The sequence below is a fragment of the Tachypleus tridentatus genome, chromosome 10, assembly GCF_004210375.1.
Source record: "Tachypleus tridentatus isolate NWPU-2018 chromosome 10, ASM421037v1, whole genome shotgun sequence".
Classification (NCBI taxonomy): domain Eukaryota; kingdom Metazoa; phylum Arthropoda; class Merostomata; order Xiphosura; family Limulidae; genus Tachypleus; species Tachypleus tridentatus.
In genome coordinates this window covers 136074839-136093092 of record NC_134834.1, presented here as the reverse complement: position 1 = coordinate 136093092, position 18254 = coordinate 136074839, and the positions used below count along the sequence as shown (strand labels likewise).

General features: G+C 31.4%; 1 protein-coding gene across 1 annotated transcript in view; it reads left to right on the top strand.

Moving 5' to 3' along the window:
* Window positions 1-17507, top strand: part of LOC143230402 (calcium-activated chloride channel regulator 1-like) — a 44214-nt gene extending 26707 nt beyond the window's left edge. The window contains exons 9-14 of the mRNA XM_076463910.1: window positions 9320-9547; window positions 12020-12178; window positions 12386-12524; window positions 15003-15158; window positions 16172-16354; window positions 16636-17507. Of these exons, the coding sequence (XP_076320025.1) occupies window positions 9320-9547; window positions 12020-12178; window positions 12386-12524; window positions 15003-15158; window positions 16172-16354; window positions 16636-17150 (1380 nt within the window). The 3' untranslated portion in view covers window positions 17151-17507. The remainder of the gene's footprint in view (window positions 1-9319; window positions 9548-12019; window positions 12179-12385; window positions 12525-15002; window positions 15159-16171; window positions 16355-16635) is intronic.
* The last annotated feature ends 747 nt before the right edge of the window (window positions 17508-18254 follow it).

The following is an 18254-nucleotide window of genomic DNA, read 5'->3' as shown; positions in this document are numbered from 1 at the left end:
AAACACAATTAACAATACGAATTCTTCTTCTTTACTCTGCTATTACAATATAGTCTGTGATAATTTCAACTTAAAAATCTCCACTATACTCTTTTTGTTTCTTAAATCGCGATCACGTAGTCTATAACTAGAACTCAATAATGATTTTTATGTGTATTTACATCACGATAGAAGTATAGAATATTCCATGCAGTTCTAGATATTTTGATGCAATAATACTCAGTTAAAACAAACGAGAATCTCAGAAAGTTCTAACAATATAATGTAATAGTTGTACTATTGACAAATGTCAATTCCTAACAATTGAATCACGTTATGTAATACAAATTTTGTTCCTGGATAGTATGTGTTATTTTTTAATTGCTTGTGCTGTAAAAGTACAGAAAATTGCCATTATTCCCTTCAAACTTTGCTTTTATGACCTTAATAATGAAATTTAGAAATTAACCCATTTTCTATGTAAAAACGAGCAAATTTGCACATTTTCATTTACATAAGGTCTGAATAAAACAGCATATGAATCAAGATTTATATGCATTTATACTAAAGTTATACAAAAATGTTTAGAAGTGAGTAGTTTTTCGAGATTTACGACTGTAATGTAAATCACTTTCACGTATAGACTCCCATCATGTTTTTACAATTTTTATTTATGAACTACCTATCACAAACGAGTACTCAACAAACTAAAAAAGGAATTGAGCACTCCTCCTGTATTAGAATATCCAATTCTGGAAGACTCACTCATTTTAATTACAGATTTTAGTGAATTTACAGTGGAATCATTTTTGTTAATAATACAATATGGAAAAGAACTGTCAGTTTTATTGTGGCCAAGACTCTATACAATAGACGTTTGTGACTTGTTGGTGATAAACTTCAACAATAAATGGATGAAACATAATCCACTTGTTTTACAATATTATGTTCATATGAAATTCAAACATATTTGCAACATTTCTTACACTATTGGTTATCACAGTTGTATCCAAAGCTTCAAATAATTGTCCTTTTCATGAAAGTCCACACAGGTTGATTCAATTACTTTCGAACACCCTTTGACAAGATGAATTAATCTCCTCTATCTCTGTTATTATCATTCAAGCTGCGAAACTCACTTTAGGAATTGCTTATTATGGCTAAACTAATATGCTGTCTAACTTTACGTTTACCTTCTCTTTCGTTTACCTTGCACTAGCTTGGTTGCCTGTGTATATATATATATATTGTCTGAGTGAAGCCTAGAACTTTCAACAAACTACAAAACACCATGATGTAATAATACTCACTTAATGTAATGAGAAAAGCTTAGAAGGTTTGAGTAACATAACGTCAATTCACTATTGCTTCTGAAAACAACTTACTCTAATGCTCACACAGTTCAGGCTAATTAATACTCTTACATTAAAAAAACTTAAAATCAACAGTCACGCATTTCTCACAAGAACATGTGATTGCTTACTATAGCAATGCAATGAAGGTATAAGATAGGAAGTATTGTAAATCTCAAAAAGAGCTAATACACGTTGTTTGAGCCCTAAGTAATTTCCATTATTACCCTTATAGACAAAGATTTACACTTCAAAGAAATCTTTCAGCACAGTAGTGGTGGTTCAATATTTAAAATCCAGGCTAGAGTAGAAATGTTGATGCAGTATCTCACATATCATGTTTTGCTAAAATCTACAAACGCTGTGAAGATGGAGAAACACAATATAGTTCCAATAACATGATAAGCTAGAGAGAGTATCATCATGGATAAAACAGACAGAAGTGATGATGAAAAACTAATGTGGTTCAAGACTGAACTGAAAGTTGCTCAGACACAAATGTTTCAAGAACAAGAATACCCTCATATAAACAGTTGCTCTACATAACCCAAAAACAAAGATGTCTTGAATACAAATGGATTACCTTTGCTTATTAAGAGATGACTTATGTCAGAAATTGAGAGATATCAGTTAACAGAAACAATGATCACAGTCAGTCCTTTCACAGTCTTAACAGTTAGAAGCATTCTGTCATTTTCATAACCTTTTTAATGGTTGGATGTTTAGGTGTTAAGAAACTGGACAAAGCATAAGAGTGCTTCTCTTGGATTGGGTGCTATGGTTTGTAGAGAATTGGTGTAAATCATGTGAACTATGCTGATAATGAATAGATCCACAAAAGAAAGAGCAAGGGTAAATACAATAGTGTTGGAGCACCATTTGACAGAGTTTCTGTTGACATACTGGATCCTCTGTCACAAAGTAAAGGTTAGAATAGATATTTTATAAATATGATAGTTTATTTGACAAAACGGCCAGAAGCTGCTGTTTTCAACAAAAAAGTATAAACTGTAAGAATGCAAGTTATCAGTGAAATGATTTCAAGATTTATTTTTATGAAGCTCCAGTCATATCAAGGATAGAATTTGGAGTCAGCCTTGTTTACGGGGATATGTCAGATCCTTGGAATAAAAAAAGTTTGTTTGTTTGTAATTAAGCACAAAGCTACACAATGGGCTATCTGTGCTCTGGCCACCCTTGGTATTCAGAACCCGGATTCTAGCATTATAAATCCACAAACGTAATACTATGCCATTAGGGAATGAATAAAAAAAGACCAGATCAACGGCGTTTCATTCATCTCTGGAGAGATGTAACTGTATATTTTTTAAATAAATTAGTCATTATATGAAGAGGTGAGTAAATATGGGATGAGGATCTTCCACTACTACTTATGAACTATCAACTAGTAGAAAACTAATCTACAAGCAACCTACCATCATCAATGATGTTTCAATTAAAACTTATAGTGCCTTTGGACCTTTTCCGTTAATGTCCAGGAGATAGTCACTTAGCTGAGTCTTTCACAAAACGTAAAGAAGGACTACGAATTCTATTGTTGTCACATATTACTTTATTTAGGGTAGACTTAAATCAGCTAGTGTTCACATAAAAAAGTCGCAATGACTTGAAAACTGGTAAGTTTAATGTAGTACTTTGTTTTCGCATTAGCACTGCTCATAACCCAGACAGAGGGAAGAGATGTAAGCTGTATTTTCAATGCTTTAACTTATATATTAGATACAGTTTGTATGATATTAAATGTATATACAACGTCATGAAAAATCTAATAACTTCGACGAATGTTTAAAATAGATAGAGATCTAAATACAAGTAAACCAGTCAATTAGTAAAATAGTAATGAATCAGTGATATATATTGAGTAGTTTCTCAGTTTATTAAGTGCCAGTCATTCAGCGAAATATTGAGTTTAAGTGAAGTATTTTGATCAATAGTAGTTTATTCAGTTACTCAATCATTTAGACATGAAACTGTAGAAGTAACTTTAATTTCACATTAGTTATAATGCCATTAACGAGGAATAATTTCTATTTAAATATCACCATTTGTAAACTTAGGCGTTTAAGTTAAAGTGTGTGACCACAAGTTACACTATGTAACACAAATTTTGTTCCTAGATAGTATATGTTATTTTTTAATTGCTTAAGTTGTAAAAGTACGGAAAATGGCCATTATTCCCTTCAAGTTTTGCTTTTGTGACCTAGATAATGAAATATAGAAATAAACCTATTTTCTATGTAAAAACGGCCAAATTTGCACATTTTCATGTACATAAGGTCTGAATAAAACAACACATGAATCAAGATTTACATGTATTTATACCAAAGTTATATAAAAATGAACAAAAAGTTTAGAAGTGAATAATATTTCGAGATTTACGACTGTAATGTAAATCACTTTCACGTATAGTCGCCCATCATATTTTCGTTATACGCTCCTTGGTAGCGGCGTTCAAAGTCCAGTGTATCTTGATGTAAGCGCTCGCCTTGCTCCTCTAAGTGTGCTCCCATGTTCTCCTTGAATTTATCAAGATGAACGTCAAGGATATGGACTTTCAGGGACATCCTGCAGCCCATTTTGCCGCAGTTCTTCACCAGAGCCTCAACCAGTTCCACATAATTTTCGGCCTTGTGATTGCCCAAAAAGCCCCGAACCACTGCAGTAAAGATGCCCCAAGTTTTTTTTTAGCAAAACAAGATATGTGAGATATTGCACCAACATTTCTAGTCTAGCCTGGATTTTAAATATTGAACCACCACTACTGTGCTGAAAGATTTCTTCTATAAGGATAATAATGGAAATTAGTTAGGGCTCAAACAACGTGTATTAGCTCTTTTTGAGATTTATAATACTTCCTACCTAATACCTTCATTGCATTGCTATAGTAAGCAATCACATGTTCTTGTGAGAAATGCGTGACTGTTGATTTTAAGTTTTTTTAATGTAAGAGTATTAATTAGCCTGAACTGTGTGAGCATTAGAGTAAGTTGTTTTCAGAAGCAATAGTGAATTGACGTTATGTTACTCAAACCTTCTAAGTTTTTCTCATTACATTAAGTGAGTATTATTACATCATGGTGTTTTGTAGTTTGTTGAAAGTTCTAGGCTTCACTCAGACATATATATATATATATATACATACACACAGGCAACCAACCTAGTGCAAGGTAACTAACTTGGCGAAAGAGAAGGCAAACTTAAAGTCAGACAGCATATTAGTTTAGCCATAAAAAGCAATTTCTAAAGTGAGTTTTACAGCTTGAATTAAAATAACAGAGATAGAGGAGATTAATTTATTTTGTCAAAGGGTGTTCAAAAGTAATTGAATCAACCTGTGTGGACTTTCATGAAAAAGACAATTATTTGAAGCTTTGGATACAACTGTGTAAGAAATTTTGCACATACATTTGTATTTGATATGAACATAATGCTGTAAAACAAGTGGATTATGTTTCATCCATCTATTGTTAAAGTTTATCACCAACAAGTCACAAACGTCTACTGTATAGAGTCTTGGCCACAATAAAACTGACAGTTCTTTTCCATATTGTATTATTAACAAAAATGATTCCACTGTAAATTCACTAAAATCTGCATTTAAAATGAGTGAGTCTTCCAGAATTGGATATGCTAATACAGGAGGAGTGCTCAATTCCTTTTTTAGTTTGTTGAGTAGTTGTTTGTGATAGGTAGTTCATAAAAAATTGGGTCTTATGAAACAATTTGTCACAGCTCTTGATAAGGAGTCTGCAGCCTTTGAATACCTTTGAGACTTCTTTCCCTAAGCTGTCTGAGGCAAATGTTAAAGCTGGTGTCTTCGTCGGACCACAAATAAAGAAGATCCTGGAGTGCACAGAAATTCCCCAAAAAGCTCAGTAGGAAGTAAAAGAAAGCTTGCAGCAGCTTTATCGCAGTGGTTCGGGGCTTCTTGGGCAATCACAAGGCCAAAGATTATGTCGAACTGGTTGAGGTTCTAGTGAAGAAAATGCAAAATGGGCTGCAGCATGTCCCTGAAAGTCCATATCCTTGATGCTCATCTTGATAAATTCAAGGAGAACATGGGAGCATACTCAGAGGAGCAAGGTGAGCGTTTCCACCAAGATATACTGGACATTGAACGCTGCTACCAAGGAGCGTATGATGAAAACACGATGGGAGACTACATTTAGGGGCTGATACATGAAAGTGATTTACATTACAGTCACAAATCTCGAGAAACTACTCACTTCTAAACATTTTTGTATAACTTTAGTATAAATACATGTAAATCTTGATTCATGTGTTGTTTTATCCTGACCTTATGTAAATGAAAATGTGCAAATTTGGCCATTTTTACATAGAAAATAGGTTAATTTCATTATCCAGGTTACAGAAGCAAAGTTTGAAGGGAATAATGGCCATTTTCTGTGTTTTACAACATAAGCAATTAAAAAATATCACATAATATCCAGTAACAAAACTTGTTACACAGTGTAACTCATGTAAGTAGAGGACAGGCTATGGCAGAGAATGGTTTCTCAAAATGATAGTAAGAACACAGTTCGAGAAATCCTCCTACCTTGTGCAGGTTTTTGGTGTTGGCCAATCTTTAATAGATCTCTAGACACCACTCTCTGCTGACTGTGTGTCCAAGAAAACTCACTTATTGAAATAATAATTCACACTGGGATTAAGCTTAAGATTATTTTTCCTCAACTAAATCAGAACTTTCTTCATCCCATAATACACATAATTGAAGGTCCTTCCATGTGCAGTTATGTCATTCAAATAGTTCAGTACAACATTCCAGGGTAGTTAAGATAAAGCAAACTATTAAATATTGAAATCTGACATAATACAGATGATAACATGACAAATTGCCACAATTCACTTCCTACAGCAAGGGCTACCTTTTCTCTACCTGCTTTGTTAATTTGCACTGGCCAATTTTTGCTCTTAAGACCCAATGTTGAAAACCATTTTGATCAAGGAAGAAAATCCAGAATTAATCCTTTGGATTGGGCAGATTTTGTACTTTTTGTCTTTATTCATAATATATGATAGTCCATAAAGAAAATTGTGGATTTATTCTTATTCTTCAGAAGTTGTTATAACCAAGGACAAGCACTCATTTCTATCTCTTCTTGTTTCTCATGGCTTCTATCGTTTTGAAAGCTCTAGTCATTTCTGTAAGTAGTAATCTTCTGGCTAACTGATGTATTGGTGTTGCTACATCTCCACTATTAATCTTAAGAGATATTTATTTCACCTAAGACATAAATAGAAAATGTCTTCATATTCCTTAAGAAGTTTATGTGATTGTTTCCAATGCTCAACTGTAAGGTCTCCACAGCTTTAGTAAGTGAGTTAGTAAGTTGTCCTTAGTTTATGATTTGATTAAGGGCTTCCAATAACTTTTTGTAAAGGTAACTACAAGCATAATACAGCATTATTACACTTAATAATTCTTTCCATTAACAAAGAATTTAGAGTAACCAGTCACTCTAAATGACTGGATAAAACAATTTACCTTGTTTCTTGATGTGGAAGTACTCCCTCTACAAATCACATCTTACAATTTCTCATCCAGGTTTGTCTCAGAGTTAATGTTATGTTCATGGCATTAGTGATGGCATCTTTATTGCACAGATTTTTGAGAGTTTTACCAACCATTAATTCATCAGAGCATGCTAAAATGTTTGGTTCTATTATGACCCAATCGTTAGATTTTAATTAAGACTTTTTAAAAAATAAATTTGAGTATTTTACATCTAATTGTCATGGGAAGCTCAACCTCTGATGTAGAAAATTTTATATAGAGCACAGGATTTACCAGCTATAGACTGTGAATTTAACTTATTTTCACATTTGTGTCTCTGCATGAAGTTAGTTCTCAATATTATGCTTCCTTGAGGTCAATTACCAAAACATCATTAGGTGTAAATAACTTGTAAGTTCTTTTATCCTGATGCATAAATAAAGCAGCTACTAATGCTTGATAGTCGTTACAGCTCTCAGCTGGAAGGTTACTTATTATTGTTAAAGCTGCACAGCAAAATAAATAGTTATTTATAATTCCACTCATTCAATCTGGAAATTATTTCATGCTGAACCTATTATAACTCCCATGATACCTTTACATAATAGTTTATTGGTTTTTCAATTGAAGAATGTTAAACTGGAAAGCTAAATTCTGAAACTTAATTAAGTGATGTTATGGATGGAATACTATAGGAAGGTAATGCAGCAACAGATGGCACAGAAGTAGTGGTAATAGGTGTAGATCAAATAGGTTCTCAATTTCTAGATGTTGTAGTAAATGGTGTTTGAGGTTGCATATTCTTCATCATATGCAGAGAAAGGTGTAGTTGGTTTGATATTTGCATTTAATAAGTTATTTCTAGATGATTGATTTTATCATTAATGTTATTTTCCACCTCACTGATGTCTTCCTTTATTTAGTTCATGTTTCTACTTCTTCAGTTCTAAATCCCTCTGACATATTCAATAGCTTCATTAATATTGCCTTCAAATGGATTTATTTTTTATTTTAATTATTCCTCAAATAGAACTTCTTTATCTTTTCTTTCAACTTTTCTTCTGCTGTCACTTTATCGTTTTTTCATTTTCTGTCATATTCTTTCAATTGTCTACCTCTTATATCTTGATCCTTTTTCTGTTTCTTTCATCTAATTTCCTGTCTGGTTCTTCTCATTTTCTGTCTCTTTGTTTTTGACCTTTTCTTAATGCTCTCTTCCTTTGTTCTTCATTTCATTGATTTATCATTCATAGCAAGATTATTTTGAATAAATAATCCCACCTCAGGAAACAATGTTATAAGTTGTTCTTTCTCTGGGCAGGTTATTCTATATTATTTGGTGAAAATAATTGAAAGGCCAGTTCAAATAATGGTAACAAATTATTTTATTTCTTTATCAACATTTCTACATTCTAACCACACTTGTATACTGTTCTATTTGTAGGCCTAAGTTTACAAATAATGTTCAAATATAAATACCTGTTAATGGTACTACAACTAATGTAAAAATAAACTTAATGCAACTGTTGCACTGCTAGTCAACAGAGTAACTGAATAAAGTAACACTTACCAAAGTACTTCACTGAATGACTGGTTTCAAACTATCTGAAGAAACAAAACTGCTCAATACTATATAATGACTGGACATATGCAATAACTAATGTTGATCAAAATACTTCACTGAATTAATGGCACTGAACTAAATAAAGGAAATAAAACTGCTTTATGCATCACTGATTTACTGCTAGCTTACTAACTGACTGGCCCACTTTTCATTAGACTGTATCTAATGTCTCACTTTTATGTATTCATATATTGGATTTTTGTGTTCCTATATTATTTTAAATACTCTACACCTACTTAACAGTTAACATCTTAATTGAAACATTGAAATTATAGCTTATAAAACACCTAATTTTTGCTACTCTGTGAGGTTACTAACATTGAAAAAAATAATTTCAAAAACCTTTACTTTCTGGTTGTCTAAGCAAATAGCTTTGATGATGATACTTTTCATGATATTTTGTACATAAAAACATTGCATATTATGTCAGATTTATTTTGGTAATATGAATAAGCAGGCTATTAAGTAATAAATACATGCAGAAGTATAATCTCTTTGATCTTGATCCAGTTAAATGAAGTGTTGAGAACTCATAAAAATGCTAATGTCTAATTATCTCTTACTGTTTCTGATGCATTTCATTGTTTTATTCTTGTGTCTTTATAATACTGGCTTGTGTTTTACTTTATGGAATCAATATGTAGATTTAGTTGAGTAATGTTTAAAAATCTGGTACAATAAAAAAATCTACAAAATTCATTAAAAACATTATGGTATGTATACTGATTTGTAATAGCTTTACTTTTGTAACTTTAATTGTGTTTTTTCCCTTTTCAATTTATCCAGCCAGTAAATTTTACCCTAAGTATTTTTAAAACCTACCAGATTGTTTCTGAACAAGTACCTTGGAACTGGGACCATGTAATGGGAACTTTTCCTGTAGATCCAGAACTTGGCAAGGATACCATGCTACTGTTTTCTTACTTTTACAAATTAGAGGTGTCCAGCTTCAAAGTAACCAGCCCAACTAGCCATTCAGTGTACATGTTAGACCATGCCAGAACTTCCAGTGATGGAATACGCAATCATATAATCTACAACCTGTCAAATGAGGTAAAGTGTTTAAAGGTATCTTAAGATTTGAATCAAGGCTTTTACACCAAATTAAATGCCTTGTGAACAGGGCATTTCTATGAAACTTTAACAACCATTACTATTTGTAAATATAATCAATAATTTTTCTTGTTAAATCACACACTGTCCCCAAGTGAAATGTCTATTGATTATTAATAATGAGTCATATTTTAGAAGTAAAGTGCTTTATCAGTTATTATAGTTTAAAACTATGTATAACATTTTTAAGCTAATGTTTAATTCAGTTATATGCCATATTATGTACGATTTGTTTTACTTGTAGTGAAGCTTGTTTACCAAAAACAACTGTGTTCTCATCCTTTGGATTAGGTTGATGATGATATAAATTATTATCATATGTAGTACATCATTTAATCAACACTGAAAATTTAAAAAAGCTGCATTAGAAAAAAAGGTTGGGTGAAAGATAAAGTAATAGAAATGTCTTAGTCACTTGAAATCTGTAGTTACCTTCAATTAATTAATAATTAGACTTAAGATATTGTATAGATAACTAATGATATCCAGTTGTTCAGCTTTATCTTGTATAGCCTTAGAATTTGTAATATATTTAGGTAAAGTAGTTAAAACTTAGAATCATCTCACTTTTTTAATGACTGTACACAGATTAATTAATTCCTTATGGTGTTTAAGGTCAAACTACCTTTATAAACTTCTTTCCATCAAAGAATAACTTAGAAACTTAGTAAAGCCACATTCCAGAAATAGATCAAGTACCATCCTATAAATACACATTAGATGCAGAATAACCATAATGGTAAGTATACAAAGGTATATAATATAATACACAATACAGATTATCAATATGTAATCAACGATTCAAACTTCATACTAACACATACTCACATACTAAGGAAATTCAAATAACAAAACTAAATTCACTTATCAGTTTGCAAAACAAAAAGCCTGTTAACACTAAAGATAAACTTAAATTCACAGTAATAATATTAAGTAAACAATTATGGAAAGACATAGAAAAAAAGGTGCTTAGTAAACAAGAAGACACAGCTTAAGCCTACTAGAAAAGAAAAGAGAATTTAGGATCAAAATAAATTCAGCAGTTGAGAAAGCCATGAATTCAGTTTAAACTTCATTATAACACCATTCTAGCAGAACTATTTCCTTGAGACCTTGAAGAAGGACAATAACAACATTACTAAAAAACAAAGGTAATGCCACTTTAATCAAAGATAAAGAGAAACATACCATCAAGTTGGAAGCTTTAATTGAAGACAGCCACTACAAGAAGATTATGCCAAACTCATATGGAGAAAAATATTAATAAATTCCTAAGGAAATAAAAAAAACAACTCTAAATAAAAGCATTCTAACAACTAATAGTACAATTTTAACATAGCACCACCATCACACACCTATGGTTTTCCTAAAAGTCACAAGTCAAAATATTCTTCTCATTTCTTTAATTTACTGCAGACGTAAATCTGCAAATCTTTTACATCTACTTAACTGATAAAATACTTATTCAAATCAGCATGAAGTCAGTAACACTTAGATACCACTCTTGAAAACATTCAGATAGTTGGTTTTAGCCCTAATTGGGGGAGATGTTCAATGAAAAGATAGTGCATCAGCATTTCTAATAAAAAGATCTAGGATTGACTCTTGGTTTCTGCCATCATGTATAGTCCTTCTTGAAACTTCTCTGAAGACTCTAAGAGCTTAGCAGCTGAACATTAAGAAATAAACTAATTTATAATTAATATGTTACAATAGAAAAAAAAAAGATCAGTAAATAACTAACATTCAGGTGATTCTATAGGCTGCTAACCTTAACAATAATTTGGAATCTGATTATAATGACCACTAGTCAAACTGGATAGGTAATCTTTACCTAGTAGTCTAAACTGCAAAGGCTGCCCACGAAAATGACAATGTTGTGAAGGCTGTCTACATGAGGTTTATATATATATATAAAGTTATATTCTGTAAAAACATTTGTAAATGAAAATATAAAAACAAACAATAATTTAAAAATCAGAAACTTGTTAAGCAGTTATCAGATTACAAACAAATAATTTTTGTAGTATTATTACTATTTAGTTTCGATTTACATCAGTAAATACACTTGCCATATTAAACTTTTTTATTGCAAGTGAGTATCAATCCATTAGCTTATTCTAAAAATGAGTCAGGTCTGGCTTAATGGTTGGTGAGTGTGAGTGTGTAGACTGTGAAATGACACTCCACACTTTGGAGCCATGGGTTTGTTTTAAAAGAATGTGAAATTAAACTATTTTGTATTATAACAGATGAACGTTGTTGAGCAGCTGTCTTCTCTCAAATCAGTTGTACGAAATTATGTTATGAATGATTATGCACAAATAGTTCTTTTGTTACTTTGAGCAAGAATCTGAAACAAACAGCTATTAAAAACTGGTATTGCATTCAGTGATAATAATTCTTTTCTAGACTGGTGTTTGGAAATATGAAATTTGGTTGAAAAATATTGAACCTACACCAAATGCTACTCTGACTGTGACATCATTGCCACATAATCATCAAGTAAAACCAGTCCAAGTATCTGTCCACTTATTTGTGGACGAAACTCCTGCAGGCAATATAGCAAAAGTAAGTATTTTAAAAACTAAAGCTGTACTGGGTAAGTTTATCTAAAAATATTATTCTTACTTTTCTCTAAATTCAAAATAAAATTTCAATATATAAAATATTACTAAGTGATTTATTACAGTCATTTTTATAACTCAAGCTTTATTAAAAGTATCTGTTTGTTAAGCTTCACCCTGGACTTCATCTTACTGTGTTGAAAACTTACAGAAGTTATCTCCTCGTGTGGTTATTGTTGCTGATGTTCGCCAGGGATTATCACCTATTAGTGGTGCCTGTGTAATGGCTGAAATCTCTCGCCCTGATGGAGCAACTGTTTATAAAAACTTGCCTGACAATGGCCTTGGAGGTAAATTATATCAGATATCTTTAACAACTGGTTTTGCTTGATTTGTTTATTTAACTAAAGAGAAAAAATCTGCCAGTGAGAAGTTGAGGAAAATAATGATATGTAGCTTTCCCTGAATATAGTAGTTTAGTGTCTTAACTATTGGATACTTTTTTATTATTTAAAGCCAAATTCCTATTATTATTGCAAAGTACATTTGAATAATGTTTTTTTTTAAAAAATCATTGGGATTTGATTTTACCCAAATTTGATTTCTATTAGAGGTAGGATATACAGCTATTTTATTTAAGTTTCATGAATAAAATAATGGCAAAATGTAATTTCTAGGATTGTTTTGCTGTATTTTATAGATAGCAAGAAGAAAGACTACACCTCCTTTTTTCTTTAGTTTAAGTGAAGCCAAACAAATTACACTATGTAATACAAATTTTGTTTCTGGATAGTATGTGTTATTCCTTAATTACTTATGTTGTAAAAGTACAGAAAATGGCCATTATTCTTTTCAAACTTTGCTTCTGTAACCTGGATAATGAAATTTAGAAATTAACCTATTTTCTATGTAAAAAATGGCCAAATTGCACATTTTCATTTACCTAAGGTCTGAATAAAACAACACATGAATCAAGATTTACATGCATTTATACTAAAGTTACGTAAAAATGAACAAAAATATTTAGAAGTGAGTAGTTTTTAGAGATTTGCGACTGCAATGTAAATCACATTCATGTATCAGCCCCCAAATATAGTCTCCCATCATGTTTTTGTTATATGCTCCTTGGTAGCTGCGTTCAAAGTCCAGTATATCTTGGTGGAAGTGCTCGCCTTGCTTCTCTGAGTATGTTCCCATGTTCTCCTTGAATTTATCAAGATGAGCATCAAGGATATGGACTTTCAGGGACATCCTGCAGCCCATTTTGCCATAGTTCTTCACCAGAGCCTCAACCAATTCCATGTAATTTTTGGCTTTGTGATTGTCCAAGAAGCCCCAAACCACTGCAATAAACCTTCCCCAAGCTTTTTTCCTTCCTACTGAGCTTCTTGGGGAATTTCTGTGTACTTCATGGTCTTCTTTATTTGTGGTCTAATGAAGACACCAGGTTTAACATTTGCCTCAGACAGCTTAGGGAACAAGTCTTGAAGGTACTTGAAGGCTGCAGACTCCTTATCAAGAGCTGTGACAAGTTGTTTCATAAGACCCAATTTTATGTGCAATGGTGGGAACAACATCTTCTGGAGGTCCACTAGTGGCTCACACTTGACATTGTGCCTCCCAACAGAAAACTCAGTCCGTTGTGGTCAATGCTTCCTGTTGTAGTGCGCTGCGATGTCTCTGTTGTTCCAAAGGCAAAGATAACAGGGAAACTTGGTAAAGCCCCCTTGGAGACCCATCAGGAATGTCACCATTTTGAAGTATCTGATAGTCTCTCAGCCATACTCATCATATTTCAAGGCTTCTAGCAAGGTATTGATGCTTTTGTATTTCTCTTTGAGGTGCACCAAATTTTAAAAGCTCTAAAATGTGTACAATATAAAATCTTACTATTCAAGCAAGCAAAAATTGTCCATCTTACCTTCTAGAATTTATTTGCAGTGCTTACAGGTAAAATGAGGTGCCCAGGCTTTGTCTTGATCTCCGACAAGCATGCCGAAATGTGCCTTGTAGGCTTTACACATTTTATCAGATACTGTCGCATAGTACTTTTTCACTCTTGTCTTGATTAACTGGCCACATACATAGCAGAATGTGTTTGGAGAATGCTTACAGCTTCTTGATGCCATCTCTGATAAAATCAGATAGGTCTATGTGTTCACTTAGGCAGCTAGAACTAAACTGGAGTGGAGAGTCCCTGTATATGTTACTGTGGAAAGTTCTAGAACATTCTAAAAGTTTCTTGAAATTCTCTTAAGTTCTACAACATTCTGGTAAATTCTCTATCAACTCTTCAGCACAGAATCTACCTTGAATGTTTTGGAAAATGGGTAAATTTGAAAATTTCATTACCCAGGTCACAAAAACAAAGTTTGAAGAGAAAAATAGGTCTTTTCCATTTACTTTAGGCATAAGCAATTGGGAAATAACACTTTTTGCTCAGGAACGAGAAAAAGTAAAAAATTTGTTACATAGTGTTATTGCTATGACACACTTTGTTAAGTTCAAATTTCAGCAGAAATCGTTATAAAAATTTTTTAATAACTTGTGAAGTAATTCTATAAGAAACACTCTATTTGTATGTTTTAATAATTTTAAGTTTTATATCATCTTAGCATCTTAAGAGATTCAAATAAAAGCTTCTTTGAGTTGAATATCTGATTTGTCACATGATTATTACGCTTGGACTTCTCAGTGAATAAACTTTAACCATTTGCTATATCAATAATATACATAATATCGAACCTGATAAATGTTAATTTCTGATGAAAAGTTAAACCAAGATCCAAAATAATGAGAGAAACTAATAATATCTGTGCTTTATGTAGATCCAGACTTTTGGTCTAGTGATGGACTTTATTCCAACTACTTTACTGAGTTTTCAGGAGGAGGAAGATACTTTGTGAAAGTCCAAGTGACAAGTGTTCCAGGAAGGACTCAAGTTGAGACAGCTTTTCAACATGACATTAGATGGAAAATGAAAGGTAAGATTTAATGTTCAAAGATAAGTCTTACTGTAAAATTCGTTCATAGAAATATTACATTTTCAGCTTTGGATATGTAATCATTTAACTGAAAATGGTACTCTGTTAATTGTTTGAATTTATTTACTAAATGTGAAGTAAAAACCAAGAGTTAGAAAATAATTGTACTCCCTTTGGTATTAATAGTTTTCATTAATAGGAACAAAAAAAAAAGAAAGAATATGCATTTATGGTTAGTTTACATTAGAGTGTAAAGAAAACCACATTGTTCTATGTCTTGAAAAAGCAAACATCAAGATATATTTATTTAATTATGAGTCAATCTGTATTGAAGAATAACTTGCTTACTTTGCGTAAATTAGCTCTTGTGTATTCAGTTTAGTGTCTTTAATGGAATTAGTGAGTGACTACTGTCTTTACATATCAAACATGAATAGACCTTTCCAAAAATATACTTAGGAGCAGAAAATAATTTACCAAAATTAAAATTGAAGTGACAGCTATGTTCCTTATACATTATATAACAGTTTCTGAATTGGTACAATGAAGAGAGTCCGTTTGAATTTTAAACCTGTCCTGGCTGGGTTTGGTATTATTATTATACCATATACTATATGCTACATTTAAAAAAAAAAGTAGCACACAAAGTCCCTAACAATGGAATACTTTTAAAGACATATTTCATAGTCATATCAGGCACTATACAACAACTAGCTGTGGCACTGGCATGATAACCAGAATAAACATAACCATTCAAAAAACAGTTAAGATGATTTATAATTTATTTAAAAGGCCATTATTTAGGTACACATTATTAATCCTCTGTTAATAGTTAATCCAATAAAATATCATAATTTCAGTTGGTATATTAATTTTGTAAAATTTTCTTTTTCAGAAGTTATATCACAAAAAAGATTAGGTAATCTAAATATCTAAAAGGAAAACATTGTAGAATTCATGTAACAATTTAATACACAACAGATTTTATAATATATAGTTTGGCATTTCTTTAGGGCATTTTCAGCGAGTTGTTTCAGTAGGCACCTTTATAAATGCTATTGATTTCAACTCCACTGAAGAAGACAGAATACCTCCAAGTGAAATACATCGTTTAAAGAATGTTTCTCCCCCATTCAATGATGGTGTTATTACTATTCAGTTTGTGGCACCAGGAGATGATTACAATGTTGGAACAGGTAAGATAATTTATGTACCAGTTCATATCCTTACAAATGCAAATTCTTGAATTTGATAATTTCAAACTTTTATTGTGACAGCAATATATTAAAACCTGAATACAAAAAAATTTAATTTTCACAAAAAATCTATAAACAATGTTCATTCCTTTAACTTTTTTTTACACATTTTTAACATTCAATTTGGGACAAATATGAGTTACAGGTTAATGTTTTATAATTTTGTAGACATTTTGAAAAGTTAAATTTATTGTAGTGTTGAGTCTAATTTTTATTTTCAGCTGCAGATTATGAAATAAAGTACCTGAAAACCAATTTTCCAGAGGAAATTATTGAAGAATTTGAAAATATTAAACATAATGTCATTTCTATTAATGATATAATTAGGGGTTCTCTTGAACCTCAGCTGGCTGGCACTGTACAGTATATATCCTTTTACTTACCAGAGGGAGATTATTATGTAGCAATTCGTGCTATTGACAAAGCTGGTAATAAGGGTGGTGTGAAGGATGCAGTGAATGTTCAGTCTGTGTTGGAATGTCCAAAAGATGAAGTTTTATTTCCTCATCCTACAGAGTGTTCCAAGTATCTAATGTGCTCTCGTTCATTGTTAAAGCCACAGCTAATGGACTGTCCACGTAAATTGCACTTCAATCCATGGAAGAAATATTGTGATTGGCCAGAACTTGCCGATTGTAAGACATATGAAATACCCAAAATGAAAAACATTAAAAGCAAATCAAATGGCTTTGGCTGTTCAATCCATGCTCCCCAAAGAATAATAAACAAATCATAGGATGAAAAACTGGGAAAAAACTTTTCATATTAAGAAAGCTAATATGTATTAAGCAAGAATATTGGTTAAGTAATATATTTAAATTTTGAATTCTTAAAGGAATGGATTAATTCTATCAATAATCATTCCTATTCCATTTAGTTTGCTTTTTACTTTCATTGAAAGTGATTCTTAAACTAACTTTAACAAGCTTCTGTTAGTAATCTTTCAACATAAAAGCCAATTTATTTTATAGTTAAAATCTTTGAAATAGGTTTTAAGTGTTTTCTTAAAAGGTCTTTGAAATTGTAATTTTACGGTAAAAAGTAAACAAGATTACAACTAAAGTATTACTATTATGATGTGTCTGTATTTATATACGTACATGCAACTAAATTTTGAGATTATATGTGTTTGTCATAAAAAATCAGTTATAAGTTTGCTTTATAAAATTAACTTAATCTTTGGAAATTAAAATAAAGGCACTTATTTACTGCACATTGTAGTCAATAAGAATATTCTCTGTGACACTGTAAGTATACTTCTTAAACATACAATAATGTTTCATAGATTCGAAACAAATATATTCTACTAAATAATAGTTACTTTAATTTTGTAAACATTCTACTAATATTCTTGTACACTTTGAAATGCTGCCTGAAGTTAGAAGGGAAAAATAAATAAAAACATAGTTTCCCTACAACTCCAAAACAAAAGAAGAAAGAAATAACATTATCAATGTCAGTGAAAAATTACATTAATTAACAAATCTGTGGAGATGGACATGAAATAGTAGTTTAAAAGTATTGCACCATAGGTATTAATAGATAGCAAGTTAAACTTTATTTCGTCAGAGCTCTTATTTTATATCATTTGATTGAACTGTGGATCAAATCTTTAAAAGTACCAATGGAATATTTTTGGATTACACACCAACCTTCTACAATAAATATTAAAACATGTTTTCAAATTCACTTTTTATGTACTGTCAAGATTCCAAGCTTTGTGTTAAGAACTTAAAAATGTAGAAAATGCTGTCAGACATTTGTAGCAGAAATTAAAATAATATAAAAATATAGTTTGACTAATAACAACCATTATTTATACTGTTGTTACTTACTTAAT